At 50.4% G+C, this 27,912-nt stretch overlaps 10 protein-coding genes across 22 annotated transcripts; 5 read left to right on the forward strand and 5 right to left on the reverse strand.

Moving 5' to 3' along the window:
- Positions 1-7: 7 nt before the first annotated feature.
- On the reverse strand, positions 8-2,704 carry FOIG_01060 (cohesin complex subunit SCC1). Its single transcript, XM_031197663.1, has 2 exons — positions 2,003-2,704; positions 8-1,951 (listed from the first exon to the last, which is right to left on the reverse strand). The coding sequence occupies exons 1-2, from the start codon at positions 2,264-2,266 to the stop codon at positions 362-364; spliced, it is 1,854 nt and encodes a 617-aa protein (XP_031073430.1). The 5' UTR covers positions 2,267-2,704; the 3' UTR covers positions 8-361.
- A 193-nt stretch (positions 2,705-2,897) lies between these two features.
- Positions 2,898-7,388, forward strand: FOIG_01061 (Ca2+-transporting ATPase). 3 transcript variants are annotated; one of them, XM_031197665.1, is made up of 6 exons: positions 2,898-2,982; positions 3,039-3,104; positions 3,166-3,997; positions 4,068-5,241; positions 5,293-6,624; positions 6,678-7,388. In XM_031197665.1, the coding sequence occupies exons 3-6, from the start codon at positions 3,830-3,832 to the stop codon at positions 7,214-7,216; spliced, it is 3,213 nt and encodes a 1,070-aa protein (XP_031073432.1). In that variant the 5' UTR covers positions 2,898-2,982; positions 3,039-3,104; positions 3,166-3,829; the 3' UTR covers positions 7,217-7,388. The 3 variants fall into 3 exon arrangements, with proteins under 3 accessions (XP_031073432.1, XP_031073431.1, XP_031073433.1); XM_031197664.1 differs by having other exon boundaries at positions 2,926-3,108; positions 6,678-7,384; XM_031197666.1 differs by having other exon boundaries at positions 2,927-2,982; positions 5,293-7,384.
- Positions 7,389-7,426: 38 nt separating this feature from the next.
- Positions 7,427-10,391, forward strand: FOIG_01062 (uncharacterized protein). The gene is made up of 2 exons (XM_031197667.1): positions 7,427-8,882; positions 8,933-10,391. The coding sequence occupies exons 1-2, from the start codon at positions 7,665-7,667 to the stop codon at positions 10,127-10,129; spliced, it is 2,415 nt and encodes an 804-aa protein (XP_031073434.1). The 5' UTR covers positions 7,427-7,664; the 3' UTR covers positions 10,130-10,391.
- A 138-nt stretch (positions 10,392-10,529) lies between these two features.
- FOIG_01063 (uncharacterized protein) lies at positions 10,530-13,226 on the reverse strand. Its single transcript, XM_031197668.1, has 3 exons — positions 13,022-13,226; positions 12,704-12,944; positions 10,530-12,641 (listed from the first exon to the last, which is right to left on the reverse strand). The coding sequence occupies exons 1-3, from the start codon at positions 13,131-13,133 to the stop codon at positions 12,401-12,403; spliced, it is 594 nt and encodes a 197-aa protein (XP_031073435.1). The 5' UTR covers positions 13,134-13,226; the 3' UTR covers positions 10,530-12,400.
- Positions 10,625-12,281, forward strand: FOIG_01064 (tRNA threonylcarbamoyladenosine biosynthesis protein). Its single transcript, XM_031197669.1, has one exon. The coding sequence runs from the start codon at positions 10,690-10,692 to the stop codon at positions 12,205-12,207; it is 1,518 nt and encodes a 505-aa protein (XP_031073436.1). The 5' UTR covers positions 10,625-10,689; the 3' UTR covers positions 12,208-12,281.
- A 113-nt stretch (positions 13,227-13,339) lies between the features above and the next one.
- On the forward strand, positions 13,340-17,525 carry FOIG_01065 (minichromosome maintenance protein 4 (cell division control protein 54)). Its single transcript, XM_031197670.1, has 3 exons — positions 13,340-13,813; positions 13,863-14,738; positions 14,790-17,525. The coding sequence occupies exons 1-3, from the start codon at positions 13,501-13,503 to the stop codon at positions 16,646-16,648; spliced, it is 3,048 nt and encodes a 1,015-aa protein (XP_031073437.1). The 5' UTR covers positions 13,340-13,500; the 3' UTR covers positions 16,649-17,525.
- On the reverse strand, positions 15,080-18,856 carry FOIG_01066 (uncharacterized protein). Of its 2 annotated transcripts, XM_031197671.1 has the most exons (3): positions 18,444-18,856; positions 17,648-18,394; positions 15,080-17,593 (listed from the first exon to the last, which is right to left on the reverse strand). In XM_031197671.1, exons 1-3 carry the CDS (start codon positions 18,624-18,626, stop codon positions 16,856-16,858), a joined length of 1,668 nt encoding a protein of 555 aa, XP_031073438.1. In that variant the 5' UTR covers positions 18,627-18,856; the 3' UTR covers positions 15,080-16,855. The 2 variants fall into 2 exon arrangements, with proteins under 2 accessions (XP_031073438.1, XP_031073439.1); XM_031197672.1 differs by having other exon boundaries at positions 17,648-18,856.
- Positions 18,857-19,137: 281 nt separating this feature from the next.
- On the reverse strand, positions 19,138-22,659 carry FOIG_01067 (uncharacterized protein). 4 transcript variants are annotated; one of them, XM_031197676.1, is made up of 4 exons: positions 22,187-22,601; positions 21,512-22,018; positions 19,842-21,458; positions 19,138-19,786 (listed from the first exon to the last, which is right to left on the reverse strand). In XM_031197676.1, exons 2-4 carry the CDS (start codon positions 21,938-21,940, stop codon positions 19,505-19,507), a joined length of 2,328 nt encoding a protein of 775 aa, XP_031073443.1. In that variant the 5' UTR covers positions 21,941-22,018; positions 22,187-22,601; the 3' UTR covers positions 19,138-19,504. The 4 variants fall into 4 exon arrangements, with proteins under 4 accessions (XP_031073443.1, XP_031073440.1, XP_031073442.1 ...); XM_031197675.1 differs by having other exon boundaries at positions 19,159-19,786; positions 21,512-22,009; positions 22,187-22,659; XM_031197674.1 differs by having other exon boundaries at positions 19,161-19,786; positions 21,512-22,118; positions 22,187-22,209.
- Positions 22,660-23,273: 614 nt separating this feature from the next.
- FOIG_01068 (arginine N-methyltransferase 2) lies at positions 23,274-26,030 on the forward strand. Its single transcript, XM_031197677.1, has 2 exons — positions 23,274-24,771; positions 24,826-26,030. The coding sequence occupies exons 1-2, from the start codon at positions 23,511-23,513 to the stop codon at positions 24,858-24,860; spliced, it is 1,296 nt and encodes a 431-aa protein (XP_031073444.1). The 5' UTR covers positions 23,274-23,510; the 3' UTR covers positions 24,861-26,030.
- On the reverse strand, positions 23,300-27,806 carry FOIG_01069 (hexokinase). Of its 7 annotated transcripts, XM_031197680.1 has the most exons (6): positions 27,326-27,806; positions 26,570-26,692; positions 26,492-26,517; positions 26,032-26,442; positions 25,523-25,977; positions 23,300-25,471 (listed from the first exon to the last, which is right to left on the reverse strand). In XM_031197680.1, exons 1-6 carry the CDS (start codon positions 27,363-27,365, stop codon positions 25,048-25,050), a joined length of 1,479 nt encoding a protein of 492 aa, XP_031073447.1. In that variant the 5' UTR covers positions 27,366-27,806; the 3' UTR covers positions 23,300-25,047. The 7 variants fall into 7 exon arrangements, with proteins under 7 accessions (XP_031073447.1, XP_031073445.1, XP_031073451.1 ...); XM_031197678.1 differs by having other exon boundaries at positions 23,300-25,977; positions 27,326-27,714; XM_031197684.1 differs by having other exon boundaries at positions 26,032-26,517; positions 27,326-27,714.
- Positions 27,807-27,912: the final 106 nt, after the last annotated feature.

The raw sequence follows: 27,912 nt of genomic DNA on the forward strand, positions 1-27,912 counted from the left end.
TTGAATGCAGCTGTGAAAGGATTTGACTATGGCATCACCAAGGTACTGAGAAGATCTTTAAAGGTCGAGATACAAGTGACCGTTCTTTACTATTGTACTCAACTACTAATGCAATGTCCAACAGAACTCGTTCATAAAAGAAACTGCTGCACCTCGACCTCTGCCGTTTTCCCAAAGAGCTACGACCAATCCAACCAAGTACCGCAAGCCGTGGTATCTCCCGAAACGCCGACAACACCATCTGGGCGACCCCTGAGTGACTGCCCTAGAATGCTGGAATTCAATAGTTTATATAACCTGACACGCCGCCCATCCAAGTTTTCGTTAAGATGCAATAAGCAAAAACACCTGACCTGTCAGATTATGCTGAAACAGCAACTGCGGTTGAAGCAACTGCAGCACGTTCGGGCTCATTCAGGGCGTCATTGTCTTGAGACATCTCACCACCAGCTTCTCTTTCCGCCCAGGCTCCCCAGAGTCCACGCTTCGCCCTTATCCGGATGTCGTCTCCTAGACCAGGACCCTGCTCGACTTTGATGGCATCCTTGGTCGCGAGAACCAGACACTCAAAGAACATTTTGGTAGCATCGGCCTTGGTGGTCTGTTGTCTAGGGCAGAGGTTCTGGAGGAGAACTGCTCTCTGAGTTCGCTTGCTGGGGCTGTCAGCAGCATCGTCACCAAATCGCTCTCGCAATTGGTGCACTACGTGTTTCGTGACTTGAGAAACAGGACCGCTCTCAGCGGGATGGACCAGAGCAACAGTCGTATCTTCAAAGCCAGGCATCATGGTTCCTGCCTCTTCGTCCCCCATCTCATCGTCGGCGGGGATTTCATGGCGGCTTTCCTCTGGGGGGATGCTCATTTCGCCGAAAGCGCCCTCGAAACCAAGTCCAGTGTCTGAACCGACATCGAGCATACGTGGTGACTTGGAAGCGCCGTGGTCACTTTCGACGTCAGCAATACCACTGTCACGCTTGCGCTTGAGCTCGTTCATGCCACGAGCAGTGTCTAATGTGAGCATATTGCGAAGTTCTGGAGCCCAAGCTGAGCTTCGGCCTTCCCCCATGATTGATGACACGAACCCTCCACTCTTTTGCATATCCATTAAAGCCAGGAGAAAGGGGTCACGGGGAAGGAATCCACCCTCCTTTATGATATTGTCACGGTTGGCTTGTTGTTGCTTGATGTGGTTACTTGAGAGAGCAATTTCTTCATCAGGTGTGAGTATCTTCTGTTTCTTGGCGCGCTGTGCTGGTCGTCGAACGATCTGATCTTCCTCGTGGTCGGGTTCATAAAGGTCTGCCATCTGGTATCTCGAGTGATCCTGTTCTAGCTGTGCAGCCCGGTCTTCGTCGATGTCGGAAAGCGGCGACTCTGAAATTCGAGGAGGAGGGTAAGCTGCGATATCAGGTACTTGGGAGACATCGTCAGGGTTGAAGTCAATTGCCATCAGGTCGGGATCCTCGCCGTCATGAATCTGAACGCGCTCGTCGGGCAGATCTAAAGTCATCGCTCGATCGTCGTCCTTTTGGGGAAAATCAAGCTCTGAATCGTCAATCTGGGGACCAGCCGTCGTGCGATCCTCCCTTCGGCCACCTTCGGGCTCAAGACCTGTCCCTTCAAGGCCAAGATCATCAAGACCAAAATCCAATTCCAGATCAATGTTCCCCAGCGGTGCAATCATGTCATCTTCCATTCCCATGCCATCGTTGAGAAACTGGCTGTTATCGTAATCTTCTTGAAGGTTGATGTCACGCTGACTAGCGCGTCCTTTGCGGCCAATTGGAGCAGCAGTCACATCCTCCACTTGAGACAAAAGCCAGTTCGCGTCTGGTGGAGGAGGTAGTTCGAAATTATCGTATGGGGTGATTCTGTCAGGAAGGGTCAGGGCTTCCCGGTTGGGGATTTGTAGGTTGACGGCCATGTCGTTGTTACCCGAAGACCGAAATGCCTAAAAGAGTTAGTGTACTCGGTCATGCAGCGCGTCATGGGAAGGGCTTACCATTTTGATCTTCATCATAGCTTCATTGCAATCATCCAAAAGATAACGCGTCTTTCTTTGGTAGATTCGAACCACACCCAAAAGCAGCTGACTGCTTAGTCGCAAGGCCATCGGCGCCTGGTTAGGCGTGATGATGGCCTCCACACTGTCTGTAACATTGGATTGGAGGATGTGATTCTTTGATAGCTTGCGCTCGAGGTTGGCAGAAAGCCAGACGCGGGCGAGCGGCCCGCTCTTGTTGAGCAAAGTCTCTGAGTAGAACATGATGCACTCGCGTAATTACGCGGTATGAAGGTGAGAAGAGGCAATTACCCACGCGACAAAAGGTTGGACTCGAATATTGAGGGGTTCTTTCAGGTAATGGTGGTAGTGATGGTTAGTGGGAGAACGAGGCTAAGTTGATGAACACCAAGACTGGGGGCGCGTCGGGTAAACAAGCTCTTGGTGGAAGGATAGCTCTACGCGCAAAAGCAAAGTCGCGCGTACCCCAAAAACTCGAGGCAATGCGAAAAGGTCGACGAAAATAATGAGAATGTTATAGCGACCAAAATTCTGGCGATAGCGACGGTGTCGGGAGTGCAGTAAAGTGACAAGGCGTGTGCGCGGGCGGGATTATCGCGATGTAAGGCAGTCAAGGTATTTTATCAGAAGGGAAAATGGGACCTGGACCTTGAAGAGGGGGGATGCTCTGGTCGTTGTCCAACGGTAAATGGCGTGGCTGGGGGCACGTCAGGCCTGTGGCAGGAGCAGGCACCTATTGCGGTGTACGGAGACAGGTTTATCCGTAGAGCGATGTGTTTTAATTGGTCAGCTACGATCGTCGGCTAGCAAGGTCCCCCAACCAACACTGCCAAAATTTGTGGATGACGGCTCGTGTAATTGAGTGCTTGGATCCGTCGACTTTTCTGAAACTGAGGTCATCACCTCATATGAGGCAACATCTTCTGCCCCCTGGGTCCTTTAGAATGATGATAGTTGTAGTAAGTCTATGATGGCCTTCTTCCTTTTCGAAGACATGAGCGTTGAACATGAAAAGCGATCGTCACTACCAATATCCATTGGATCACTTCCATGGATGTCATGGGTTCATGAGGTCCTATAGGTAGGTAGGTACCCGTACATTCTATACTTGATCAATTATTAATTATCAACGCGAGACCTAGTGACCCCAAACTTTCGGTCTTGACTGTTTCTTTAAATCAATTTTCCCAACCCAAATAGTCCGCCATTGTGGCTTAACCTGCAGCAAAAGCATCATTGGCTTGGCATTGCGCAGCTGGGCGGGAATCATTTAACGTTACCTTAAATACAGAACCAATCTTGACTCGTCCCCTCAGCCAGATTTCGTCTTTCAGGTGATGCTACTGGCTGATGAGCTTCTAGAGTCGATATGCAAGCCCCTGGCAGCCTTGCCGAGCCTTGAAAGGTACTAGCTCCGACCCGCTCATCGAAGGACAAGACACATAGACATCTTAGGACAACCTTAAGTTCCGTTTAGGTCTCCCAACACATCCTCAAGTCTACTTTTGTTCTTGCTGGCCTCTTCCTCTTCTCACTTTTCCGTTCACCCATGACTGAATCTCTTCTTTAACGGGGCTGAAGCGAGCCGTTTCGTTTGGTTGACTTCGAACTGTCCAGTTTTGGGATAACTAACTTTCTCGTGGCAACTTTGCTCCATGTCCTGACATTCACTTTCCAACATCGACGGGCCTTTTTCTCCTCCTCATGACTTTGCGCATTTGATCTTGAACTAACTCAAACACCCATGCATTCGACGGATTTTGCTCTACAATTGTAATACAACCACTTGCGCGTCCTTCTGTCGATATGCAACTGCCATGGGGCGGCCGCGACGGTCCGGGAAATGACACCTTGCTACCGACATCCAACATCCCTTCCATCACCGGGCATGCTGCAGATGGCATTGATTCCAAAGATAGCGATCGTCCACAGCGCCCAAGTCGCCACGTCCGAACCACGTCTTCTGATGCACGGGTTAGTCTCAACATGCGCATCCTCTGTAACATACTCGATTTCCATGGACCCAAACTAACAACTCCACCAGAACGTTGCCGATCATTTCTCCTATATGACCCCGAGCGAAGCCGCAGCGAATTTACGGACATCACTCACCCTTGGCCTTACTCCAACCGAAGCTCTGACCAGACTCGGCGAATATGGTCCGAATGAAATTCCTCACGATCCCCCAGAGCCATTATGGCTACGATTCGTTAAGCAATTCCAGGAGCCCCTTATTCTGCTGCTTCTGGTTTCGGCCGGTACATCGCTCCTCTTGGGAAACATGGATGACGCTATCAGCATCACAGTCGCTGTGACAATTGTCGTGTCCGTCGGATTCATACAAGAGTATCGTTCTGAAAAGTCTATCGAGGCTCTTAACCACCTTGTGCCGAATCATGCCCATCTGGTCCGTGGTCAGAGCAAGACATCGCCGTTGGGGAAGACTACTACCTGGCCACCACGCACAGATGATGCCGATTCAGCCTTGACCCCCGGCTCTGTCACTCCAGTTAGCGATATTCTGGATGCGACCTCTTCCAAGGTCATGGCTTCTCAACTGGTTCCTGGCGATCTCGTTCTGTTTACCACCGGTGATCGCATTCCTGCCGACATCCGTGTTACCAAAGCCGCAGACTTGACGATTGATGCGTCAAACCTCACTGGAGAGACGGAGCCTGTCAGAGTGACGGCTGAGGCACGTAGCCGTGGATTTGGCTCATATGGTCTCGACAAATCACAATTGCCTCGACCCAACTCTCTTGCCCCCTCTGAGCATGGAGATTCTCACGGAGACGGTATTCATAATATTGCATATATGGGAACATTGGTGAAGTCGGGCCATGGTCAGGGTATTGTCTTTGCGACTGGAGGCCATACACACTTTGGAACTATTGCTGTCAGCGTTTCTGGTACCGAGAGTCCGAGATCACCGCTTCAGTTATCCATGGATGACCTCGGCTCACAGCTCAGTAAAGCTTCATTTATTGTAATTGGCCTCATCTCAGTTGTCGGCTGGCTCCAGGGGAAGAAACTTCTTGAGATCTTCACTATTTCGATATCACTTGCCGTTGCCGCCATCCCCGAAGGTCTGCCTATTATTGTAACTGTCACATTGGCTCTGGGAGTTCATCGCATGGCTAGGCATAATGCGATCGTCCGAAGGATGCCCAAGGTCGAGACTCTGGGCTCCGTGAATGTAGTTTGCACTGATAAAACAGGTATGAAAACTGGGCGTCACGCGCGGAGATGAGCTAACAAGAGCGTTCAAGGTACCCTTACTACGAACCACATGACAACTACTCGAATGTGGTATTTTGGAGCTCAAGAACCTGTCCCGGTGGAGTCTGATCACGATGATGCTGAAACGAATCCAGACCTTAACCAGGCCACCCTTCGAGTGCTTCGTATAGGCAACATTGCGAATGATGCACGACTTGCCCAAAAGTATACAGAGCATGGCCAAGCCGCAACAGCTGTACTTTCGTCGACCCTAGGACGTGGTCAGGTTTCCACATATACCCGCTGGGTTGGACAACCTACTGACGTTGCCATGCTGGACCTCCTTGATCGCTTCAAGGAGCACGATGTTAGAGAATCTATCGGCCCTCGAGTGAGCGAGACACCTTTCAGCTCTGAACGAAAGTGGATGGGTGTCACAATTGGATCCGAAACAAAGGGTGACAAGGAATTCGCTTACATGAAGGGCTCTATCGAAAAGGTTCTGGCAGCCTGTGACACTTATCTCGAAAAGGATGGAAGGGAAATTGTACTTGACTCTGCACGTCGTCAGGAGGCCCTTCAAGCCGCCGAAGCCATGGCTGTCCAAGGTCTACGGGTATTGGCATTTGCCAGCGGTTCCGTCACGCGCCCCTTGAGAAGCAAATCCGCCGCGCGCAGCACCCCTGGTTTTGACCGAAGCGAGAGTCCATTTTCTCACAGCCCAGAAGACATTTACAAAAACCTCACCTTTGCGGGTCTTGTTGGTATGCGTGATCCTCCGCGACCCGGAGTTGGACGTTCAATCAGGCGCTTGATGCGAGGTGGGGTCAAGGTCATCATGATTACCGGCGATGCAGAGACGACAGCGCTTGCGATAGGAAAGCAACTGGGCATGAACATTGCAGTCCCTAGTGGACATGCAGGCGGCCAGAACACCGTAAGGCCTGTGCTGCGTGGTGACGAGGTTGACAGGATGTCGGAGGAAGATCTGGCACAGGCCATGCAACACACAACCATATTTGCACGAACGAATCCAGACCACAAGCTTAAGATCATTCGAGCCCTCCAGTCAAGAGGCGATATTGTCGCCATGACTGGTGATGGTGTCAATGATGCGCCAGCTTTAAAGAAGGCAGACATTGGTATCTCTATGGGCCGCCATGGAACTGATGTTGCGAAGGAGGCAGCAGACATGATTTTGACGGACGATGACTTTTCTACAATTCTCAGAGCCATCGAAGAGGGCAAGGGTATCTTCAACAACATCCAGAATTTCCTGACCTTCCAACTCAGCACAAGTGCTGCCAGTTTGGCACTTGTTTTTATTTGCACCTGCTTTGGCTTCAAATCCCCTTTGAACGCCATGCAGATTCTTTGGATTAGTAAGTGCAACAGCTGATGTGCAGCCTCACCCAAGCTAACCGTCATGCTATAGACATTATCATGGATGGTCCTCCAGCTCAGTCTTTGGGTGTTGAAAGGGTAGACCCTGATGTTATGACCAAGCCCCCACGACGACGAGGAGATCCAGTACTTACCAAGTCGCTTGTTACACGCGTTCTCACATCGGCGGCCATTATTACTATTGGAACAATGCTCATCTACCGTCGTGAGATGATGGCTGATGCACAAGTAACCCGACGTGACACGACGATGACATTCACCTGCTTCGTCTTCTTCGACATGTTCAATGCTTTGAGCTGCCGGTCAGAGTCTAAGTCGGTGCTTCAGGGCGAAGTTGGACTCTTTTCTAACAACTTGTTCAACTGGGCTGTCTCTCTCAGCATTGCTGGACAGTTGCTTGTCATCTATTTTCCTTGGCTCCAGGAGACTTTCCAGACAGAAGCTCTTGGGTTTTTTGACCTCGTACGACTCGTTCTGTTGTGTAGCACGGTATTCTGGGCGGACGAGCTGCGAAAATATCTCAAGTATAAGAAAAGGCGTTTTGGAAACGGTTATAGCCAGGCGGTGTAATAGCAGGTACCATTTCTTACTGAGAGGGGCTAGGGGGGTTCATTTAAAAGGGACATATTGTAGCATAAAGATATAAACCTTGTACAAAGTATTGCATAGCGAATGCACCGAAGCTGTATATTATAAAGGTCCAGAAACAGACCTGTATCGACCGAAATTCTATTAAACTATCTTGTTAATACTTCTTTGCTGTGTCTTTTTTCCAGCAAGGGATTGTTGGCCATGGGCATGTCATTCTGTCTCGGGGTGCAGGGTATGCCTCCATAACGAAAATTGCGGGGGAGCTCTCCCAGTGAGAGAGGCTGCGTGGCACCAACAAAGCAACGCCTCCAGCTGCGACAAGTAAGTCCCCTTTGCGCTGTAAACCCCACGTCTCTTCTTCATTCGCCCTGAACGTAGAGAAAACGAAGCAGAAGGCAGAAATGCGCCGCCGGAATAGGACATCTTAATGACAATGTCAAGCCTTCAAAACGGCATTTCCCACAGCGAACACCCTGTCGTCGAAACACCAGCCGCTGTCTCTACTTCGTCCCTTGACAATGCCAACACCGAGTCCGAGATTCGTGAAGCGCTCGCCTCCCTGCATGCCCACGAGGTTTCTATAACGTCCCGCCTCGATGCTCTCGTGGCTTCACAGGCTGATTTATCCCGCGACCTTGGGCGGCTGGATCTGCTGCGGGCTGGACTGGGAGCGCAGGTCATCGCCGCACGTTCAATTGGAAATGACATGCTAGCAACGGCAGCAGATACGGCTGGTCGACTGAGTGACAGGGTCAAGGAGCTGGACCTCGAAAAGAGTCGAGTCGAAGAAACGCTGGGTGTGGTGGAACAGGTCGCGGAGCTCAAGGCTTGTGTCAATGGCGTGGTGGGTTCCATGGGAGCGCCCCAAGACTGGGAGGCTGCTGCTGGATACATATCAAGAGCAAGCAAGATACCAGAAGAGATCACAAAAGGTTCATTCGCTGTTGGCATAGTACCCAGCGTCGAAGTCCCCGACCCGCCATGGGTGACATTGGAAGAAGCCAAGGAGAGTTTATGCGGCCTCTTCTTGAGAGAGTTTGAAAAGGCGGCAGAGGAGAGTGATGGCACGAAAGTTACTAGATTTTTCAAGCTCTTCCCCTTGATAGGAAGAGCTGAGGTCGGATTAGATGTCTACGGAAGATATGTGTGCCAGGGAGTCGCTGGAACCGCTCGAGCGACACTCAAAGACGCCCTGAATGGACAGCGTAGGGAAGGCTTCTTTTATGCCAACGCCTTGACGAAGTTGTTTGAGCACATCGCCCAGATTGTCGAAGGCCACGGCGGGCTTGTAGAGCGTCATTATGGCTCTGGAAAAATGGTTCGTGTTATTGAACGTTTACAGATGGAAGCGGATGTCCAGGGTGGTATCATTGTCGACACCTGGAGCGACGAAAGAGGAATCGATAGAAAACTCACCGACGTCAGGAGTTATCCATTCTCGTTTCTAGTCCAGAGCTTCTTACCCCAGCCCCCTCGTGGTGGCACACCGAGGGTGAACTCGCCAGCCATAGGGGTAGGCAACAATCCCCGAGAAAGTGAGGATGAGGGTGTCAATATGAGAGAAGTTGACGGCCTCCTGAGCGAGATTGCGGTGATGCTTGGACGCTGGTCATTGTACACCCGATTCCTCGCCGGCAAATGCAAGGTATGTTTGGCTATTCAAGCTCGAGATAAACTGAAACTTATACGTCGCAGAATCCCGACACACCAGATGAGGCGCCTCTTGTCATACCAGACGTACTTGTCAAGTCAAATCTGTACCGAAAAGTATCTACCAAGCTCACATCCCCTTATAACGTCATGACTACTTTCTTCTTCCGTCGTTCTGTCGAAAAAGCGTTCCAGCTGGACGAATATCCTACCGGTCTGTCATTAAGCTTGAGCAGGCAGATCGAGGGCAACGCCCCATACATTATATTAGCGGTGGACGATGTCATGTACATTGTGAATGCGGTCATTCAGAAATCTATTTCAACATCACAAAGAGATGTCATTGCTTCTGTCGTCCCGACAGTTGGCCGAGTGCTTGGCTCCGACTTTGTTGGTATGATCCAGCGCAAGATGAGAGATGAATCGTATCCTAGACCGGTCGTCCAGGGAGGCTTCCCACCTGAGGACAAGATCATCCAGTTCATCGTTCTTATCAGTAGTCTGGACATGGCCAACGAGTATTTGACTCGAATTATCACGGGACGGATAGGGGAATCGAGTCACCTGCCAAACGGTGATGCCCAAAACGGGCCCCTCAAGGATTCGTTCCCATTTGAGCGAGATGTTATCTTTGTTGCAAACGCGCTACACACCCTTCAAACTTCGTTCATCGGAAAAACGACCGAGCTGCTCAACGAGGGAATCCAGGTACTCTTCAACCAGGTTGTCAAGCTCCGTTTAAGGCCGGTCCTGACAGATACATTCCGTGATGCGGACTACACCTTGTCGGAGGACGATATTGCAGATATAGCGCAGCAGAATGACGAAGACGAGGATGAACTCCTGGAACAAGTACCCCGACTGTTCGAGCATGGTTGGGATCAACTCATGAAGCCAATTGCACGTTTGATGACACCTGGGACATACACCACTCTCCTTGACACCACAGCACGCTACCTCTCCAAGATATGGGAGAAGAAGATCATGGGCTATGCGGGCCGCACAAATGCTCTTGGTGCAATCAGACTGGAGCGTGATTTTATCGCGTTAGTAGACATCGTATCTCGTGGGGACTACGCCGTGAGAGAGGTCTTCGCCAAGGTCCTGCAAATACTCATGGTCGCCAACATGGAAGATGACGAGTGGGATGAGGTTATGGCCCAAGATGGAGAAGACGATGCCATCGAATGGGTTTTGACTGAGGAGGAGAGGAGGCGGGCGAGAAGTTTGGTTAGAGGATGATCTGGCAGTTAAAGATATTCAAGGACATCAAGAGACAGCGTTGATTATAGAAAAAAAAAAGAGTCTAAAGAGATGTAAGAGTAGAGTCGATGCAAGTGAGTATTTCGTAGTTTACGGTTGGTGAGACGTTGATAACCACTACTGATGCAAGTTTCTCTCTCTGATCATCTAGAATCTGACGGGCTGTAATTGAAGCTACCTTAAATTAGATCAATCAAGAGCACCAGGATTAGCCAAACAAAATAAAATGCGATTATTGGTGTCAAAACTTGCAACAAACTGCGTTCTTTAGACAATCATTTTTTGTACATGCCTTCCTAGTCTCCACTGATATTGTTCGTTTTAGGACTACCTATACCTAGGTCTGAGCTTTCAGTGGCCTTTCGCCCTAACGTGCCACTGAATAGACGTTAGTGGCACCAGACCTCAGGCACTCCCAAAGCCGAACTTGGTACCTAAGTCCAGCAGTTTTCGATTGGGCATTGCCTTCAGCTCTGAGTCACTCTCAACCATCAAAGTCCAGCCAGAGGCTCCATTTTAGCTCGCCATGATGAGTGAGCATGAGGCCCAGTGTGATGAAATTTTCTATCGCCCAACTATCACGAACCCCGAGCCACAGACCTCAATATCATAGTTTCCGAAGATATTTGCTAACGCTTACACTTTCGGAAAACACCCTCTTCTATTTTCCAAAGCGAGATTTACAAAAAACCACCTACCCCTCCCCGATATTGAGAACACCACTTACATCACAAACCTTTGGCTCTCAGGCTGCGCCCGCAATGGAGACAAGGATAGTGAAAGTCCCGAGCAAGGGCTCTCTAGGCCAGTTTCGACCTGGCGATGGTCTCGCAAAATTGAATCACTGGGAAGTTCAATGCGAAAATAAACTCGCTCTTGAGGCTCTGCAAGATGCTGCTCACCTGCTACGGACCAAGGACACGCCTGTCGCATTCCCGACAGAGACTGTATATGGCCTTGGTGCAGATGCTACTCGGACTCCCTCAGTTAAAGGAATCTATTCGGCAAAGGGACGACCTTCAGATAACCCTCTCATTTCACATGTTTGCGACCTGGAAATGCTGCGACAGTATATCGGCCACACTGATGAAACTGATCCTATACCCCAACGATACAGGGCTTTGATAGAGCGTTTCTGGCCTGGACCTCTGACTATTCTTCTACCTAACCCGGTACCGTCGAAACTAGCGCCTGAGGTGACTGCAGGTCTCAAGACCTTTGGCGTGCGAATGCCATCTTCAACCCTCGCCTTGTCTCTTATCAAGCTAGCTGGTGTACCCCTGGCAGCACCATCAGCCAACGCTTCCACCAAACCTTCACCCACAGCGGCACAACATGTGATGGACGACCTCAACGGAAAGATCGAGCTCATTTTGGACGGTGGACACTGTCAAGTAGGTGTGGAGAGCACTGTTGTGGATGGACTATGTGACCCCCCCGTCGTCCTTCGCCCAGGAGGTATCGGAATAGATGAGCTACGAAGCTGCCCCGGTTGGGAGAATGTATCAATAGCTTATCAAGACAAGAGCGAAGAGGGAAAAGCTGCACCTCGGGCTCCAGGGATGAAGTACAAGCACTACAGTCCAAAGGCTACAGTAGTGCTTTATGAGTCGAGTTTCGGAGAAGGGGGCAATGGAATAGCTTCTCTCGACTTGAAGGCGGCCAATGGGACAGTCAATGGCCATGCTAGCAACGGCGAGCGGAAGGGCAGGGTTATTGGGGTTATTCGCACCCAGCGATGGAAGTCAGGGGCTGGTCTGCGATGCGCCAGCTTTCAGCATCTCACCGACGTACAAGGACCCGATGAGGATGACTCGCCATTCCAAGTATACGAGGGCGATCTGTTGGATGAAAAGGAGCAGCCAATAGGAAAGATCTTGGATATCGATCTGGGCAGAGGCACTGAAGGAATTGCGAGAGGTCTTTTTGCAGCGCTCCGGGAGTTTGATCGACGAGGCGCAGACACCATTTTTGTTGATGGTATAGAAGATAGAAGCGATATCGCAGCGGCGGTCATGAACCGGCTCCGTAAAGCGGCTTCAGAGACTAGAGCATGAATGATCATATCAATTAGAACACCAGCACACCTGTATAAAAAAACCCTCTGTTTCTTGACCCTGTGTCAGCCAGACCAGACCAGACCAGACCAGACCACTGGCGCGGCGTCTTCCTCTTTTGATTTTGGTTTTGCATGCGGCGCTGAATAACGGCAAAACTCCCGACTCTCCACACATAAACCTGTTCCCATCTCTACAGACCCTGACGGAGCCAGTCCGCCAGTTTCGACTTTCCTAGCTGCGCCAAGTTGTTGACACCCTGTTCGCTAAGGTCGATGCGGCCAACGGGCATGTCTTGAGTGGGTGCTCGACTAACGCGCTGGGTGATGATAGTGGGATCAGTCTCAAGAATGATGCCATCGTCGACAATCTCATCAATAGCTAGCGAAACAAGGTCGTAGTTCTCGACAATTGTCCTCTTGTCAACGGATTGCCTATAGTACTGTGTTAGCGGTGCTTCAATGGTTTGCGCGGGCTCGAAAAGAAAGAAACTAACTTGAAGAGGATGTGGAGAGAGTCCCGTAGAGCGAGAATGGTGTTGTAGAGCAGAATCTCGTTCTCGTCGACACTGCCAACAACATACATCATGACATCTGACTCCATCTTGTACAGCACAATTCGGTTATCGTAAAGAATGATATCGCCGTTCTGCTTGGCAGTCTTGTCGATAAGACCCTTCTCAAAAGCCTTTTGCGATTTCACATCGGAGTAGGGGTTGGCTGACGAGCTTGTGGGAGCTGTTCGTAACAGTTGTCAGCTGTCGTTGCGCTCACTGGTAGCATAGTGAGGGAAGCTCAGGGGAGGATGAATGTACCATTAGGTGCTGAATGAGGTGGCTGGAAGTACTTTGCGAATATCCGAGAGCCATCTTCAGTGCTGAGGATCAGGATGGCCTGAACCGAGAAAAGCGACATCCCAGGGGCCATGATTGCAATCTGTTGTAGTGTTTGTTGGCTTGTAAGTGCTCTACTTCAATGGTGGCTCCTCCAGATGCCAACAATGCCACACTGTTAGGGATACCCGGGACCAACGTTTGACCGCTCCGTATGGCCAACCGTCTTATCTTATCAAAAGCTCCCTGCATGACGGGTTAATTGGCAAGCCCCCCGCCCTCGCGTCAAGCACTTTACGCGTCTGAAAAAGGAGACGCGACCCGTCACCCAGCCAATCCCTGCGCGGCCCCTCATCTTCACCACCAATTTCCCAACATCAACAGTAGCAAAAGACAAGGGTCACGCCAAGTCACTTCTTCTACCTTCTCTGGCATAAACATACAGATAACCCAAAACGAAAATGTCGTCGCCTACGAAAAGGTCGACACGCAGCTCAGCGACCCCTCGTCGTGCTGCTGGCAATTCAGAGACGCCCCGTCAAGGAAACTCTCAGCTCGATGCCCCTTCGAGTCCCCTCCACTATCAGTCTTCGTCACCAGGACCAAGCAATCAGAATAATCTCCCCGGAGATGTGTCTTCGCCATTTGGGCATATGACGAACAGCCAGAGCGATGTCCCTAGCCCTCCCCTGCGACAGATGACAGATACTCAAAGCGACCTGGATCCTGAAAGAACACCTCGAGCAAACCCAACCACACCGGCCTATCATGGAGGTGAGAACTGGCTTAATCAACCTTACCTTCACTTAACTGACCACCATAGGATCTTCACCTATCCACTATGAACCTAGCTCCAGCCCTGGCAGATCACTGCGACAACAGTCTGAGCTTCGAAGTGAGAGCAGCGGCTTGTTCTTGGGTTCTCAACTCGGCACGCCGGCACCTCACCGCAGAGGCGATATCAACTCCGATGCGACTCGAACACCCCGTGCTTCTCGGCGAGTGATTCTCGACGATGCTGGCCGTGTAGTTCGTGAGGGCCCCGCTGATGGATCCGATGCCGCCTCTTTCGCGAACAGGGACCCCAATACGTCAGAGGCTGATGTTCTTGGTGGACAAGGACAAAGTCTTATTTGGGGCACGACTGTCTCTATCGACGATACCTTCGCATCATTCAAGGAATTCCTTCGCAACTTTACACAGAAGTATCGGATGTACCGCGATGGTGCGTCAGATGAAGATGTTCAGAACGCTCCTGATGCAGAGTCAAAGCCATATTGGGAGGCTCTGGAGAACATGTTGCTCTTGGGAACAACACGACTTTATCTTGATATCTCTGACCTGAACCTATATCCACCAACCCGAAAGCTATGGCATCAAATTCAAGCCTACCCCCAGGAAATCGTGCCAGTCATGGATCAGTCCGTTCATGACATGATGGTTGAGATTGCACGGGCAGAGACTTTGAGAAACCGTCAATCGCAGAGCAGCGCTGGCCACCAAGCCTCCCAACAGAGCACTCAGAGCTCAGAACCTGTATTTCTCAGCTCGGATAGGCCCGAAGAGGCGCCCACACCCCGGACACAACCAGATCAACAGCAGCAAGCTTCGCTGGAGGATCAAGTAGCTTCATCTATTTATGTGGTTCGACCATTTGGTCTGGACAAGACCACCAACCTGAGAGATCTGAATCCTTCTGGTAAGTTATACTCTACTATAAGTATCCCTTCCTTCGACTAACATAGACCAGATATGGACCGCTTGATCAGCATCAAGGGTCTCGTTATCCGCACAACCCCCGTTATTCCTGATATGAAAGATGCCTTCTTTCGTTGCAATGTTTGCAACCACTCTGTCAATGTTGGCTTAGATCGTGGTAAAATTCGCGAGCCCACCGAGTGTCCTCGTGAGATTTGCAAGTCCAAGAACTCCATGTTGATCGTGCACAACAGATGTTCCTTCGAGGACAAGCAGGTCATCAAGCTTCAGGAGACACCCGATGCTGTGCCTGCTGGTCAGACGCCTCATTCAGTGTCGGTCTGCGTTTACAACGAGCTGGTCGACTTTTGCAAGGCTGGTGACCGTGTTGAGTTGACAGGTATCTTCCGCGTCAGCCCTGTTCGTGTCAACCCCCGCCAGCGTGCCCTCAAGAGCGTGCACAAGACATATGTTGATGTTCTTCACATTCAAAAGGTCGATAAGAAGCGCATGGGCGCTGACCCTTCTACGCTCGGTGTCACTGGTGAGGAGGAAGCTGAAGCCGGAGAGAACGGCATCGAAGAGACACGAAAGATCACGATTGAGGACGAAGAGAAGATCCGGGAGACAGCCGCCCGTGATGATATCTACGAGCTTCTTGCTCGTTCCCTAGCTCCCTCTATCTACGAAATGGACGACGTCAAGAAGGGCATCCTGCTGCAACTCTTTGGGGGCACCAACAAGACTTTCCAAAAGGGTGGTAGTCCCAAATATCGAGGTGACATTAATGTCCTCCTCTGTGGTGACCCGTCGACAGCCAAATCGCAGATGCTTTCGTACGTTCACAAGATTGCCCCCCGCGGCGTTTACACGAGTGGCAAGGGATCCTCAGCTGTCGGTTTAACTGCGTACGTTACTCGCGACCCAGAAACAAGACAGCTTGTCCTCGAATCTGGAGCCCTGGTCTTATCAGACGGTGGTGTCTGCTGTATCGATGAGTTTGATAAGATGTCTGATGCTACGCGCTCCGTACTCCACGAAGTGATGGAGCAGCAGACCGTCTCAGTCGCCAAAGCCGGTATTATCACCACTCTCAATGCGCGAACTAGTATCCTCGCCTCGGCAAACCCTATCGGCAGTCGGTACAACCCCGATCTTCCTGTTCCTCAAAATATTGACCTCCCTCCTACCCTCCTCTCGCGATTTGATCTCGTGTACCTCATCCTGGACAATGCCGATGAGAAGAACGATCGACGCTTGGCCAAGCATCTTTTATCGCTTTACCTTGAGGACAAGCCCCAATCCGCTCCCAACAAGAATGATATTCTGCCAGTCGAGTTCCTCACTCTCTATATTTCCTATGCGAGATCCAAGATTCAACCTACTATCTCACAAGAAGCGGCTCAGGAGCTGGTCGACTGCTATGTTGCCATGCGCTCCCTTGGACAAGATGTCCGCGCCGCTGATAAGCGTATCACTGCCACCACCCGTCAGCTTGAGAGTATGATTCGTCTCTCCGAAGCTCACGCCAAGATGCGCCTTTCTGAGATTGTCACACGTGACGATGTTCGCGAGGCCAATCGTCTCATTCAGAGCGCCCTCAAGACCGCCGCCACAGATGCTCAGGGACGTATCGACATGAGTCTCCTCACTGAGGGAACAAGTGCTGCTGATCGCAAGCGTCGCGATGAGCTACGTACCGCTCTCCTACGCCTCTTGGATGACATGACAGCTGGTGGCAACACCGTGCGTTGGACTGATGTTGCTCGCCGACTGAGTGAGGGCGCCAGCATTCCTGTCGAACAGTCCGAATTCAACGACGTGATGAGGGCTCTTGAGGCGGAGAGCGCCATCATGATCACAGGCGAAGGAGCAAGAAGGACCATCCGCAGAGTGACCTCTGTTGCATAGAAATGATAAGTACGGAGCTCACTCGACGTTGAATGATATACCATGTAGATGAGTTGATGAGGTTTACTAGATCAAAGGTTGTACGATGATGAACCTCCTGGCTGGGTCAGGCGTTGGGCATATTTGTGGGGGATAGATAGACGTGGACATGTTTAATTTGATTAATGCTATGATCATTCTACCAGCCTTGAAACCTGTACCGGGGGACTAATGTCCGGTTTCGAGCCCTTTCTTGACTTTAGTAGCAACTTCCAGAGCATCTCTAAGAGTGTCGATCAAGTCTTCTTCGTTTTCTAGACCAGCCGAGATTCGCACACTTGCTTCCCTGACTCCCAGTTCATGCATATACGCCTTCTCGTCGGGTTTCTTACCAAAGACGACCATGTTGTACGCAAACATGATTGTGACATGTCCGCCAAGGTGAGGGCTCGGATAGAAGCCTGCCCTGTCGTAGAACGCAATCGCAGCTTCAACAGTTGAGAATTCAACTGTCAGGAGGCAGCCGTATCCAGGCTCTGGCAGTTCTGGTGTTGCTCGCCTTAGAATTGCATCGTAGTTTGACTTGCTGCCAAGTTGACTGGGATATTGCACATTGACCACAGGAGAGTCTGGGATTGAGATGGCTTTGTGGAGAAAGTTCGCCATGGCGAGAGCGTTCCGGTTAAGAATCTTGGTACGCTCAAGGAAGTCCTTTGAATTGGAGAGTAAGACTTTCGCATCGGAAGCAAAGAGCTCATTATGATGAGACTCTTTGAAATGAGACCGAAGATTATGATAATGGGGAGAAGTGGGATTTAGGACGATGGAACCGCCCATGACATTGGCATAGCCACTGAAGGACTTGGTGAGAGATGAAAGGAGGACGTCTGAGTTGGATAGGACGTCTACATTGGCGAAACCACTGATTGTGTCGTCGATGATGAGAAAGAATCCATACTCTTCAGACTATTGAGTGTCAGCGAGTCCGCAGTAGGGCAGGGCAATATGAGATCCGCTTACTAGTTCCTTCAAACGTTTCGTATCGACAGTTTCCAAGGTTGGATTTCCAGGAACCTCCACAAATGCATGGCTAACAGGTCTTCCCTCTTCTTTCTCATGCTTTAGCCAGTCTTCAAAGACCGAAAGACCTTCTTTATCAACCTTTCCAAAATGTTTCATTCCTTGCGGGCATTCTTCTATAAGATGGTGGTATGTGTTGTGGAAGATGATACCCAGGACGACAATAGTGCCAGGTCGGTGCTTTGTCAACAGAACGCTGGAGTGGAAGATAGCAGCCATGCCCGTCGGGTATAGAAACACATCGCTTGGTGTACACTTCACCTTGTCTGCATCAACCGGTGCACGATGGAGAAGCTCGACGATCCTCGTCCGGAGATCACCATGGGCTTCGCTCTCGGGAGTCCAAGTCGGAGATGGGATAGGGCCTTTTTCGGCTTCAAAGGGAACTTCCTTGATAGTGTCTATGCTTTTGAGAAGATCCTCAGCTCCACGAATAGAGATTCCGAGTCCTGGATTCTGCCAAGTGAGCACGACAGCAGGCATCGCCGTTGGACTAACGAGGATAAGATATACTCTATGGCCTGCTATATCGACGCATTTGAGAGTGGCATCCTGGACTGTCAAGCGTTTGTCTCCACGGTTCTCGTGGGTGACATGATGAAGAGTATATGGCCATACCGCAGGGTTAAGATAAACCAACGCAGCCTTGTCGGTATGGCCAAGACGTTTTGCAATCTCATGTCCAAGCTAAAGCCAGCGTCGTCAGTACGTTATTCTCACATATATATGGACTTACTTGAGCAGAATAGTGCGTGGGCATGAAGCGAGGATATATGTGAACCAGCTTCTTCATAGGAGCAGGATCGCCTTCTCGAATGGCCCTCGCCACATCCCATCCCGGAAGATTAGTGATAACACTGTAGGGAGCTTGAGGAGGAGGAGCGTGTCCAACTTCGGACTGGGTCTTTAGTACGACCATGATGATTGAGTATATAAATGAAATAGTCAGGTCCAGAACAGTGAGCAGGGTTGTGCGATACGGTTCGAGAAACACCGTCGTGGCCTAATTCACCATCAAGTCTTTATATACCTGCTGCATCGCAGACTAGTGCACCAATCGTTCGAATCCTCATGGATTTAGTTGCTTCCGTGTACAGTGGCCTCGACCTGTTAATCATGCACTAGTTAGACCAAAAGTGACCTTTAGAGTAAAGCCTCCAGGTTGGACTAGTGCCACTTTCCTCCCAGGGCGTTGGTTCGACATAGAGACCGTGGCCTAGAATCAGATATAACTTGGATGTTGACAGCCTTGGCGCTGATACTATGTGTATCGCCAATCATGGATACCACCATATGATGGACTACAAGCTATGAGCTACAGTGGCGGTTACTAGTGGGAATAAGGTTACGCGGCTCCGTACTGCCGCGGAGGTAGCTGAGGGTTATGGACCCAAATCCATTAGGTCAGGATACTCTCGATGAAATGGAAGTCGAAGAGATTGCAAGGAGGATTGGGGAAAGCGGCTGACCTGTTGAGATTATCATGGCCATCCTCAACATCTGACAGAAATCGACAACACCAAGACTGATGATAGAGTCAATCGTCATTCAGGAAATGTAGTGACCAATACTGCTCCTTCTGTGTGCTTTTTAACTTTGCTGAGCTCACTAACTGCATTACTCGACTTTCCAAACTAGCCACTTGACCTATCGCTTCCACCTCTTCAACTGAGGAACTCATATTACACAAAAGGGGACCGATCCAAGCCTAGTACAACACCCCCATCAAGACTATGTCTCAAACACCGCTACAAAAATGCATGCAACAAAGCCTACCAAGACCAAGACTCCTTGTTCCTACCAGATGCCTCTCTCCTTACCCTCAAACCCAAAGTTCGCGGCTACGCCTACGAACAGAGCTATGCAGAGAATACTTGGACCCCAACGGTCGTAGAACCCAATAGCCTTACGTTCTCGGATGCCTTTACTTCGGTAGAGATACGTAAACACAGAGTAGGCGAGGCTTGCAATAGCCAACGCAGTAAAGAGGCCAGAAATCCAGAAGTGGGTAGGTGTGGGATGGCTACCGAAATTGAGTAGCGTGACAGCAATTGTGCCGATGTAGATAGAAAACTCGAGCTATCAAACGAAGCGTATTAGTAAACGAACACGTACTTGACATCAAAGTACTTACCCATCCCAAAAATGTTCTTTCAGCCGCAAAATAGACCTTGGGTTCCACGCGTACAGGCACGTAGATCTTCTTGCCAGGGGGCGCCTTAAACTTCTTATTCTGAATAGGATCGTGCCCAAACAAGGCTTGCAGCCGGTCACTGCGTTCAACCTGCGTGCTTCTAGGCGCAGGAATAGCAAGCTTGAGCGCAGAAATCACGTGTTTTCCAAAATGTTGTCTGAGATGTCGAGTCTTGGCAGAAAGCAAAGTCGAGTAGTAGCGCCATCCTCCGCTTCTCTTGGCTTGCGCCAGCTCGTATCTTTCATCATACTCATCATCGGAGTTGTATATCGCATAGTCTTCATCGGCCGCGGGAAGGTCTGTCATCTGGCCCTCCATGTCAATAGGGGGGAGCTCGCGGAGACCACGAGCGCCCTGTGCGCTCGACTCGCCGTTAGTGCCGTTGCGGCCAGAAGCCTGTAATTCCTCGTCATCCGAGTCAAGTTCTTCGTCATCATCAGATGTATTGGTAGTACCTGACAACCCGGGTCGTCGAATACCAAAGTCATGAGTAACGGGTTTGCGGATGTCTACGTCCATCTGAGGCATCCAGAAAGGCAGGAGGTTGATTCTATCAGGAAACAACGTCGCCGTACCGTGGATGAACTTCGAGAATTTGGGCACAGCCTCCACCAGGTGAGATGAGATGAGCTGGCGAACCCACTCAGGTGGTTTCTGACCGGACTGCGTCTGGAGCTTGACCTCCAGAACGGCATAAGGGAACCGCTCAATGTCTTCGGCAGGCAATTGCGAAAAGGGATAGTCAACACCGATGTCCATACGGCGCCAGTTATCTCCAGAGCGGACACGGCCATCAAGATTGTCTTCTCGTACCATTGTGAGCTCCGTATCCAGCGAAATTCGGACACGGGCATCGGCGGGCAGCTGGAACGCAGTGCGGTTATAGAAAGATCGGCAAACGGGCTTGTAGCCCTTTTTAATAACCGAATATTGGATCTCAGAGGCCAATCGCTCGTCCTCAGCAATGGCCTTCTCAGACTTCTTGCCCTCTTTGCGTGCCTTCTCAAAGATGGCGGCTGGGAGCAGTTCTCCCTTCATGTACGCGTTGACGTTTTTCTCCTTCATGGCAAATCGAGCCTTGACGGACTTCTCACCCGTCCAATCTTCGCGATGAGTCTTGCGCTCGACGAAGATCGTCTCTGTCTTCATGCCTCCATACCATCGAAGTCGAATCGCCTCGGCACCTTCAGTTTTCTTCAGTCGACCTTCGTACAGGTCCCATGTGTCGGGATTGTCGTAGTAAATCGATGTGATGGCTGAATCTTCCGGGTCGAAGTCCTTGTTGGCATTGAAGACGAGAACAGGCAAGTGCTTCAGGATAATAAGCTTCAGTTCCGTGACATTGTCGGGGTGCACCCAATATTTAGTCGTTTGTCGGATGAAGTTGGCTTGGCCTCCACCCGCAGCACTGTCGCCCTTGACGGGATTTCCGCGAGTTCGGACGAGGTCGTAAAGCTTCGACAGCTTGATGACAGCCGCGTCGTAGTTTTCCTTGTAAAAGGGCTTGGCTTTGAGCCGGCTATCGAAAACGGGCTTCAGGTGCCATCCGGTCGTTTTCTGGAACTTTCGTTAGGCAACCGCTGCGTTGTTTCCAATGGTTTAAGTCTTACATCGTGCTTCTTAATGATCTTGTAAAACCCAGTATAGTTGAGCTGCACAAACTTGGCGAGGTCATGGACATCGGCTATAATGTCGCTGAGATCCTCTTCGAGAAGCATGAACTCTTCTTCGCTAGGGCCATTCTCGCCAAGGCCACGCTCATTCAGGCGGTTAACAACATCCTTGACTTCGCGTTCGCTCACAGCAATTCGACGGGAAATCTCCATTGCCTTGACCTTCTGCTTTGTGTGAACCTTGTCGAGCTCTGACTCGAGCCTTTCGACGAAGCGCGTCTCGTCATCCTCAGTCCATTCTGGGCCCTTGCCGGCCTTCAAAGGACCGGTAGGTCCCTTGAGCTCATTTTTCAAACCATCGTAATCGATATAGTACCACTGATACTCCTGAATAACGCTGGAGCGTAACTGCTCTCCGAACTTCATGACGACGACGCCGGGTCGGACAGAAAGATTTTTGCCGTCGCGGGTGCTGAGCCAGGTTCTGGAACGTGTCTTGAGGTCCTGAACGATCAGCATGTGCGCATTGAAGAAGCTGGATACGACATCCAAGGAATTGAGCTCGAATAGTAAAGGCTGATGATGGATGAAGAAATATGAGACGCTTGACCACAATGCAGCCGAGGAAGTCAATCGACGGATGCTGATGATACAGTTCTTTTGCTGGCTTACCTGGTGACGATAATAAAAGAAGAGGAGGTCGAGAGAGACAATGTTTTTGGTGTCGCCGAAAGTTACGAGATGACCGAGGCGTAACAAAACAGGTCAGGGCTTCCGAGTCGGCAGGTACGGACGGACTATTTTAACGAATATGCAAGGTAACCGTAGCACTGTAAGTCAATTACAGTGCGGCAGGTACGAGAAGAGTTCCAGGTTTCCTTGCCTTGACCTGATCTGAACTCTTTCGTCGCTTCGCTCTGTCTTGTTATCGTTGGCGTTGAGCAACTGACTTTAGGTCGGGCGTTATGTGGAGCAACAGGCCGACATTGGTTTAGTTGGCGTTGTCACGGTCGAGAGCTCTGTTCGAGACAAGCTCTGAACCTGAGACGATTGGCGAATCACGTTGGTGGCTACAGGAACGTGCACGTCACTGAAGGAAACTTAATAGCGAGGCTACGAGACGAGGGAGGGACAGGGGAGTCCGAGAAGAAAAACTGGTGCTGGTGAAGCGAGGGTCCGCTGTATTTCTTAGCGGCCGTTCTTCCATACCTATTTGGGGCTTCTCGTCCAAGGTGCTGTGCAATGCAGGCATGCGCCGGCGTCATTTTACATGGGATACAAACTGGAGCTGAAAGTGCATGGACTACCTAACAAGTGTCCTATTCGCCAATTGAGCCCGTCAGCACCCAAGCTTGTCAGAAAACATCTTCCATGCACGTGTAAATGCATATTGGCGGCATTGCACTACAATCCCCGGCTGCCCAGTTGCGAGGGTGGATCGATTCAGCCATGGAGACTCTCTAACACAAGGTGGGGAAATGCGTTGAGGCTCGGTGTCGAATTCGATACCTTGGAGGATATAAAAAATTATAAAAAAAAGTGAAGGGTTTGTATACCTAGGTAGGTGTCTATACTTTCAAACTGCGAGGTAATGTTTATACCTCTGTCCATTGATGACTTTGATGAGACCATTATTTAATAACTGGTATGGAACTATGAGACACTTCGTTGAAAGCGATAGACCCTTGCTGTAACTAATGCAAGACTTATATCCTGGCTTCTTTGTACCGTACAGACGGCCCAGTTTTCTTTTTGGTCAGGATGCTTCACCATCGAACTCCAGACCTGTATACTACGTAGTAGATCCAACCCTAGCACAAACTTGGCCTTGATTCTTTTTTACAGCCTCAACTCGAAAAATCGGCTTCAACCTTACCATATGTGTAGATAGACAGTCACGCCCGCTGCTCAACCCTTGCCCGTGTATTGTCCACCCATCTCCAAACTTCCGTGCCCCTCAAAATCGAAGTCGACCCCGCGACACAATTTTTATTTCATGCCCCTCATCATGGCTCCCAAAATCGATGATTCTATGCCGGCGCGCATCTCCTCCGATTGCCCAGACGAGATTCGAGAAGTCTTGTACCATGCCTGGGGCCATGATAGAAGTGGTCTGCAGAAACTGCTAAAAACCACCGGCAAGGCAAATGCTCAGGACCCCAAGACTGGGGAGACACCCTTACATGCAGCTATACGTGCCTGCGGGCCTGCTTCTGGGGACGATGACGATCAGGAAGAGGATGGCTCCGTTGAGGAGGCCAAAGAGATAGTTCACGATCTCTTCCTGAGAGGTGCAATTTGGAACGATGTCGATAGCAACAATGAGACACCAGGGTGCCTTGCCCTTAGGCTTGGCCGTAAGCCTCTATACAACCTTTGTGTGGAGGCTGGAGTGCGAGCTGAACTCCTGTTCGCTCTTATGGGGGATTATGAAGCACTATCATCTGGTTCAGATGATGGTGACGAAGAGATGGAAGCTGAACAAGATGACGAAGAGGCTCCTCAACTGGTATCCGCTGAAGACACCGCCCCTCCTCCAGAAGAACCCAAGTTCATTCCTCCCGATGCTCAAGAGAAGCAAGTCACAAGCGAGGAATATCTAAATTCGAAACTTGTATATGATGATGCCAAGCTTGTCGACTCTGACCTCAACGGTGTCATGATGGCCTGGGAGACCGATATCATGCGCCGGTCTGTTGCCGCTCTGATTCCCGACTCAGCCCCTGGTAAACGTATCCTGAACATTGGTTTCGGCATGGGTATCGTCGATGGTATGTTCGCTGATTTGAAACCCTCACGCCATCATATCATCGAGGCACACCCAAGCGTTCTTGAGCACCTCTCCAAGGACGAATCCAAATTTGGCCCTAGTTGGGAGAACAGCAGCCCTGAAGAGGGAGCCTTTAAGGTGCACAAGGGCAAGTGGCAAGATATTGTACCAAAACTACTGGAGGATGGTGAGGTTTATGATGCCATTTACTTCGACACCTTTGGCGAAGACTACTCTCAGCTACGTCACTTCTTCTCTGAGTGCATCATTGGCATTATGGACCAGGACGGCAAGTTTAGCTTTTTCAATGGCCTTGGAGCTGACAGAAAGATCTGCTACGACGTATACACCAAGGTGGTCGAGATGCAGTGCGCCGATGCAGGGCTCGATGTCGAGTGGGAGGAGAGTGATGTAGACATGTCTGGTCTAGAGAAGGCTGGCGAGGGAGAGTGGGAGGGCGTACGGAGACGATACTGGACCCTAGACAGTAAGATATACCATATATATTTTACGTCACTATCAAGCTAACTTTATTTCGCAGAATACCGGTTGCCTATTTGCACATTCATGGGCTAGACGAATGGATCCATCAAAAGAATTCCAGGCCTGTCAGTGGCACGCGCTCTTGATAGTCTTTAAGAAACCCTTCGTCTCTATTCGTGCTTTCCATTCAAGTCCACGTCTATCTTCGTTTTCCGACCAACCCTAATATTAACCTTTGATACCCATCACGCGCCTTTCATCAATCGGCCCCCGCTCATGCCTATTTGAAGTTCTCGGGATGAAGGATACCCGCCATGTTGCCCTCATTGATTCGCTTAAGGGTCAGGGCGGCAATCAGGGCGGCGCCGACACCACTGCCGTCCTCGGCAGTAAGAACCTCAATAGGGTCCTCGGCCTTCTTGTCGGTCTTCGCAGGCCAGTCGAGAATCTCTCGCAGAGCCTGAGCTCCTCGCTCCTTGAAGTAGGGGTACTTGTTGAACACGGAGCCATCAGCACCGACGTGGCAAGATTCGTAACCCTTCTTCTTGCAGATAGCAGCGACACCACAAGCCGAAAGGCGAGCAGCACGTGTGCCGATGAGCTCGGCGGTCCTTCGAACGAGCTCCAGTTCGGGACGTGTGGGCTTCAGATTCAGCTTCTTGACGAAGAGATCATACGTCTCAGTCAGGTTCTCCCAGGGGTCCCTAAAGCAGACAATTAGCAGTGTGCGTAGCCCCAGCAAAACAAAAACGTACTCTTCAATAGCAGACAGGAAGGAAGCATCGAGGGAGTAAGGCTTGCGTAGCAGAGCAATGTCCTGGTTCTCAAAGATATGGATGGCCTTGTTATCGTGAAGGTCGACGAGGATGAGTCGGAAAATCTCGCCGAGGTAGAGACCAGCAATCATCTTTTCGAAGGCCTGTTGTCCAGGGCGAGGAGACTCCTTATCGATAGTCACATCGTAGGCAGTTCGGGGAAGGACCTTGTGCTCGTTGTCAAAAGCTCCCCACTCGCAGTTGATGGCCATGGGCAGATCGGCGGGCAAATTTAGGTCGGCAATCTTGGGAATGGAACCACAGTCTTCCATGTAAGCAGCATTGCATCCCGTACCGAAGATGCAGCCGATCTTCATGGCGGTATCAGTGTAGGCTGAAGCGATCAATGTGCCAGTAGTATCATTAATGATAGCCGCAAGCTTGATGGGGACGCCCTATTCACATGATTAGCAGCGATTATTGGGGTTTTAGAGTGATGTTCAGCATACGCGAGCCTTCAGGGCCTCCTCAAACATGGGCACGATGTTCTTGCCCTCCACACCATCAATGTCGAAGCCCTTGGTCCATCGCTGTAGAATACCCTCATCGATGTAGTTCTGGGTGGCAGGATATGAGAATGTGAAACCCAGAGGGATTTTCTCCAGCTTGCTGCAGTCTCCGTGGTGAGTCTCGAGGAATTGGTAAAGACACTCGGCAATGTATTCCCAAAGCTCTTCAGATGTACCAGACTTGAGCTCCTCGGGCATGCGGTACTTGGACTGGAGGATATCGAACTCGGATTTCTCTTCGGTCAGGGTGATCTGGCAGACTCGCAGGTTTGTTCCGCCCATATCCAGGGCCAGGTAAGTTCCGGTTTCATAGCCATCGGGGTATGACATGACCCAGGTAGGATTCATAGGCTATGGACTTGGTTAGAAGCAGGATTGGAGGTGTCTGTTTCGAACTCACGATGCTACCCCCCTCAACACTGAGGCCTATTGAAAGTCAGATAGTCGTCCCTGTAGTCTACAGAACAGTAGGGCTCACCTTTGGCCAATTCGGAGACAAAGTGGTCGGTAATCTCCTTGAGCTTAGCGGGCTCTACCGTAAAGAGCTTCTCGAGCTTGTGAATCTCATCGGCGAGATCCTTAGGGACATCGGCCATTGATCCTGACATGATTTATCGTTAGCAACGGATATTTGAGCTGGCTGATATTATTTTGCATCATGTAGTTGGAAAGACAAGAAACTCTGAGGAGGGAAAGGTTAACAGAAGGGCAGCGCATTTGACTTCGGTGCTGCATGGTCACTGCACAAGCACTGCATCTACACCTTGACAGTAGGACAGTGATTGCCAGCTGGCAAACCCAATAGCATTCAGTAACCACGAAGTACGAGCTCACGTAATACACCTCATCTGCAAATTCGTTGTTTCCCCGAAACTTGAGGTCATAGTTGCATGCACAGTCGATTATCATTGTTGTCGCCGATTCTTGGCCGAGCCCCAAGAGCCAACCGGGATGGCTCTCGATTTCGCACGACGGCTTTTTGCTCTGTCGTGACTCTAGAAGACGACTTCGTCTTGTCTCCAAGGTTCGTCACCAGGAATGTTGGAGAGGATGGAGAAACATCGTCATCGCAGCGCATTTTTGCTGGTTCTGCCCCACCGAGCAAGCTTCCTCTCCGTGAACAAGCAACAGCTCGTGGCCAGCAGCAATTGATGCTCCCAAATAACGAGATGTAGGGTTTCTCGGTCGCGGGGACGTCATAACACGATATGTGATAGCATTTGAGTATACGTACCCTTTCGGGAGGGAGGACGTCGAGGACCGAGACCGACCATTTTGATGAGGGAGTGTTGACTTTTGGCGGGGTTCGGATTTGGCGGGGTAGTGTCTTGTTGAAGCTTCGTAGCGCGTAGGTCACCGTGGAAACTTTTGTAGGGAGCAAGACGTATTCACGAAAGGAAAGAAACACAATTTAGAATAGGTTGAGGAGTATAAGGAGGATGGTGTAGGTAGGGGGATACAGGGTTTTTAAAGCAGCCCAGATATGGATGGGATGGGATGGAAGGGAGGTGGAGTAGAAAGCACCTTATGTAGGTAAGGTAGGTAGGTGCTAGCAGGTCCTGACGGGACTGGACTGAAGTAAATTGAGGTGAGTCGAGGTCAGGACAAGCCGTTGAGCGGGAGATTTGCAGGGAGTTAACTTATTAGTTGTCTTCTCATGTCATCAATCGGCCAGAAGCAAAGTACATCTACCTGCAAATAAAGGTTGACATGTACTTTATCTTCTATCTTGTGACCAATTGGCAACAGCCAGATCGTCCCAAGTCTCCGCTGTCTTGACACTCAACTACATACTATGTAAGTATCCGAAATACATAGATT

Source organism: Fusarium odoratissimum, assembly GCF_000260195.1.
Source record: "Fusarium odoratissimum NRRL 54006 unplaced genomic scaffold supercont1.1, whole genome shotgun sequence".
NCBI lineage: Eukaryota > Fungi > Ascomycota > Sordariomycetes > Hypocreales > Nectriaceae > Fusarium > Fusarium odoratissimum.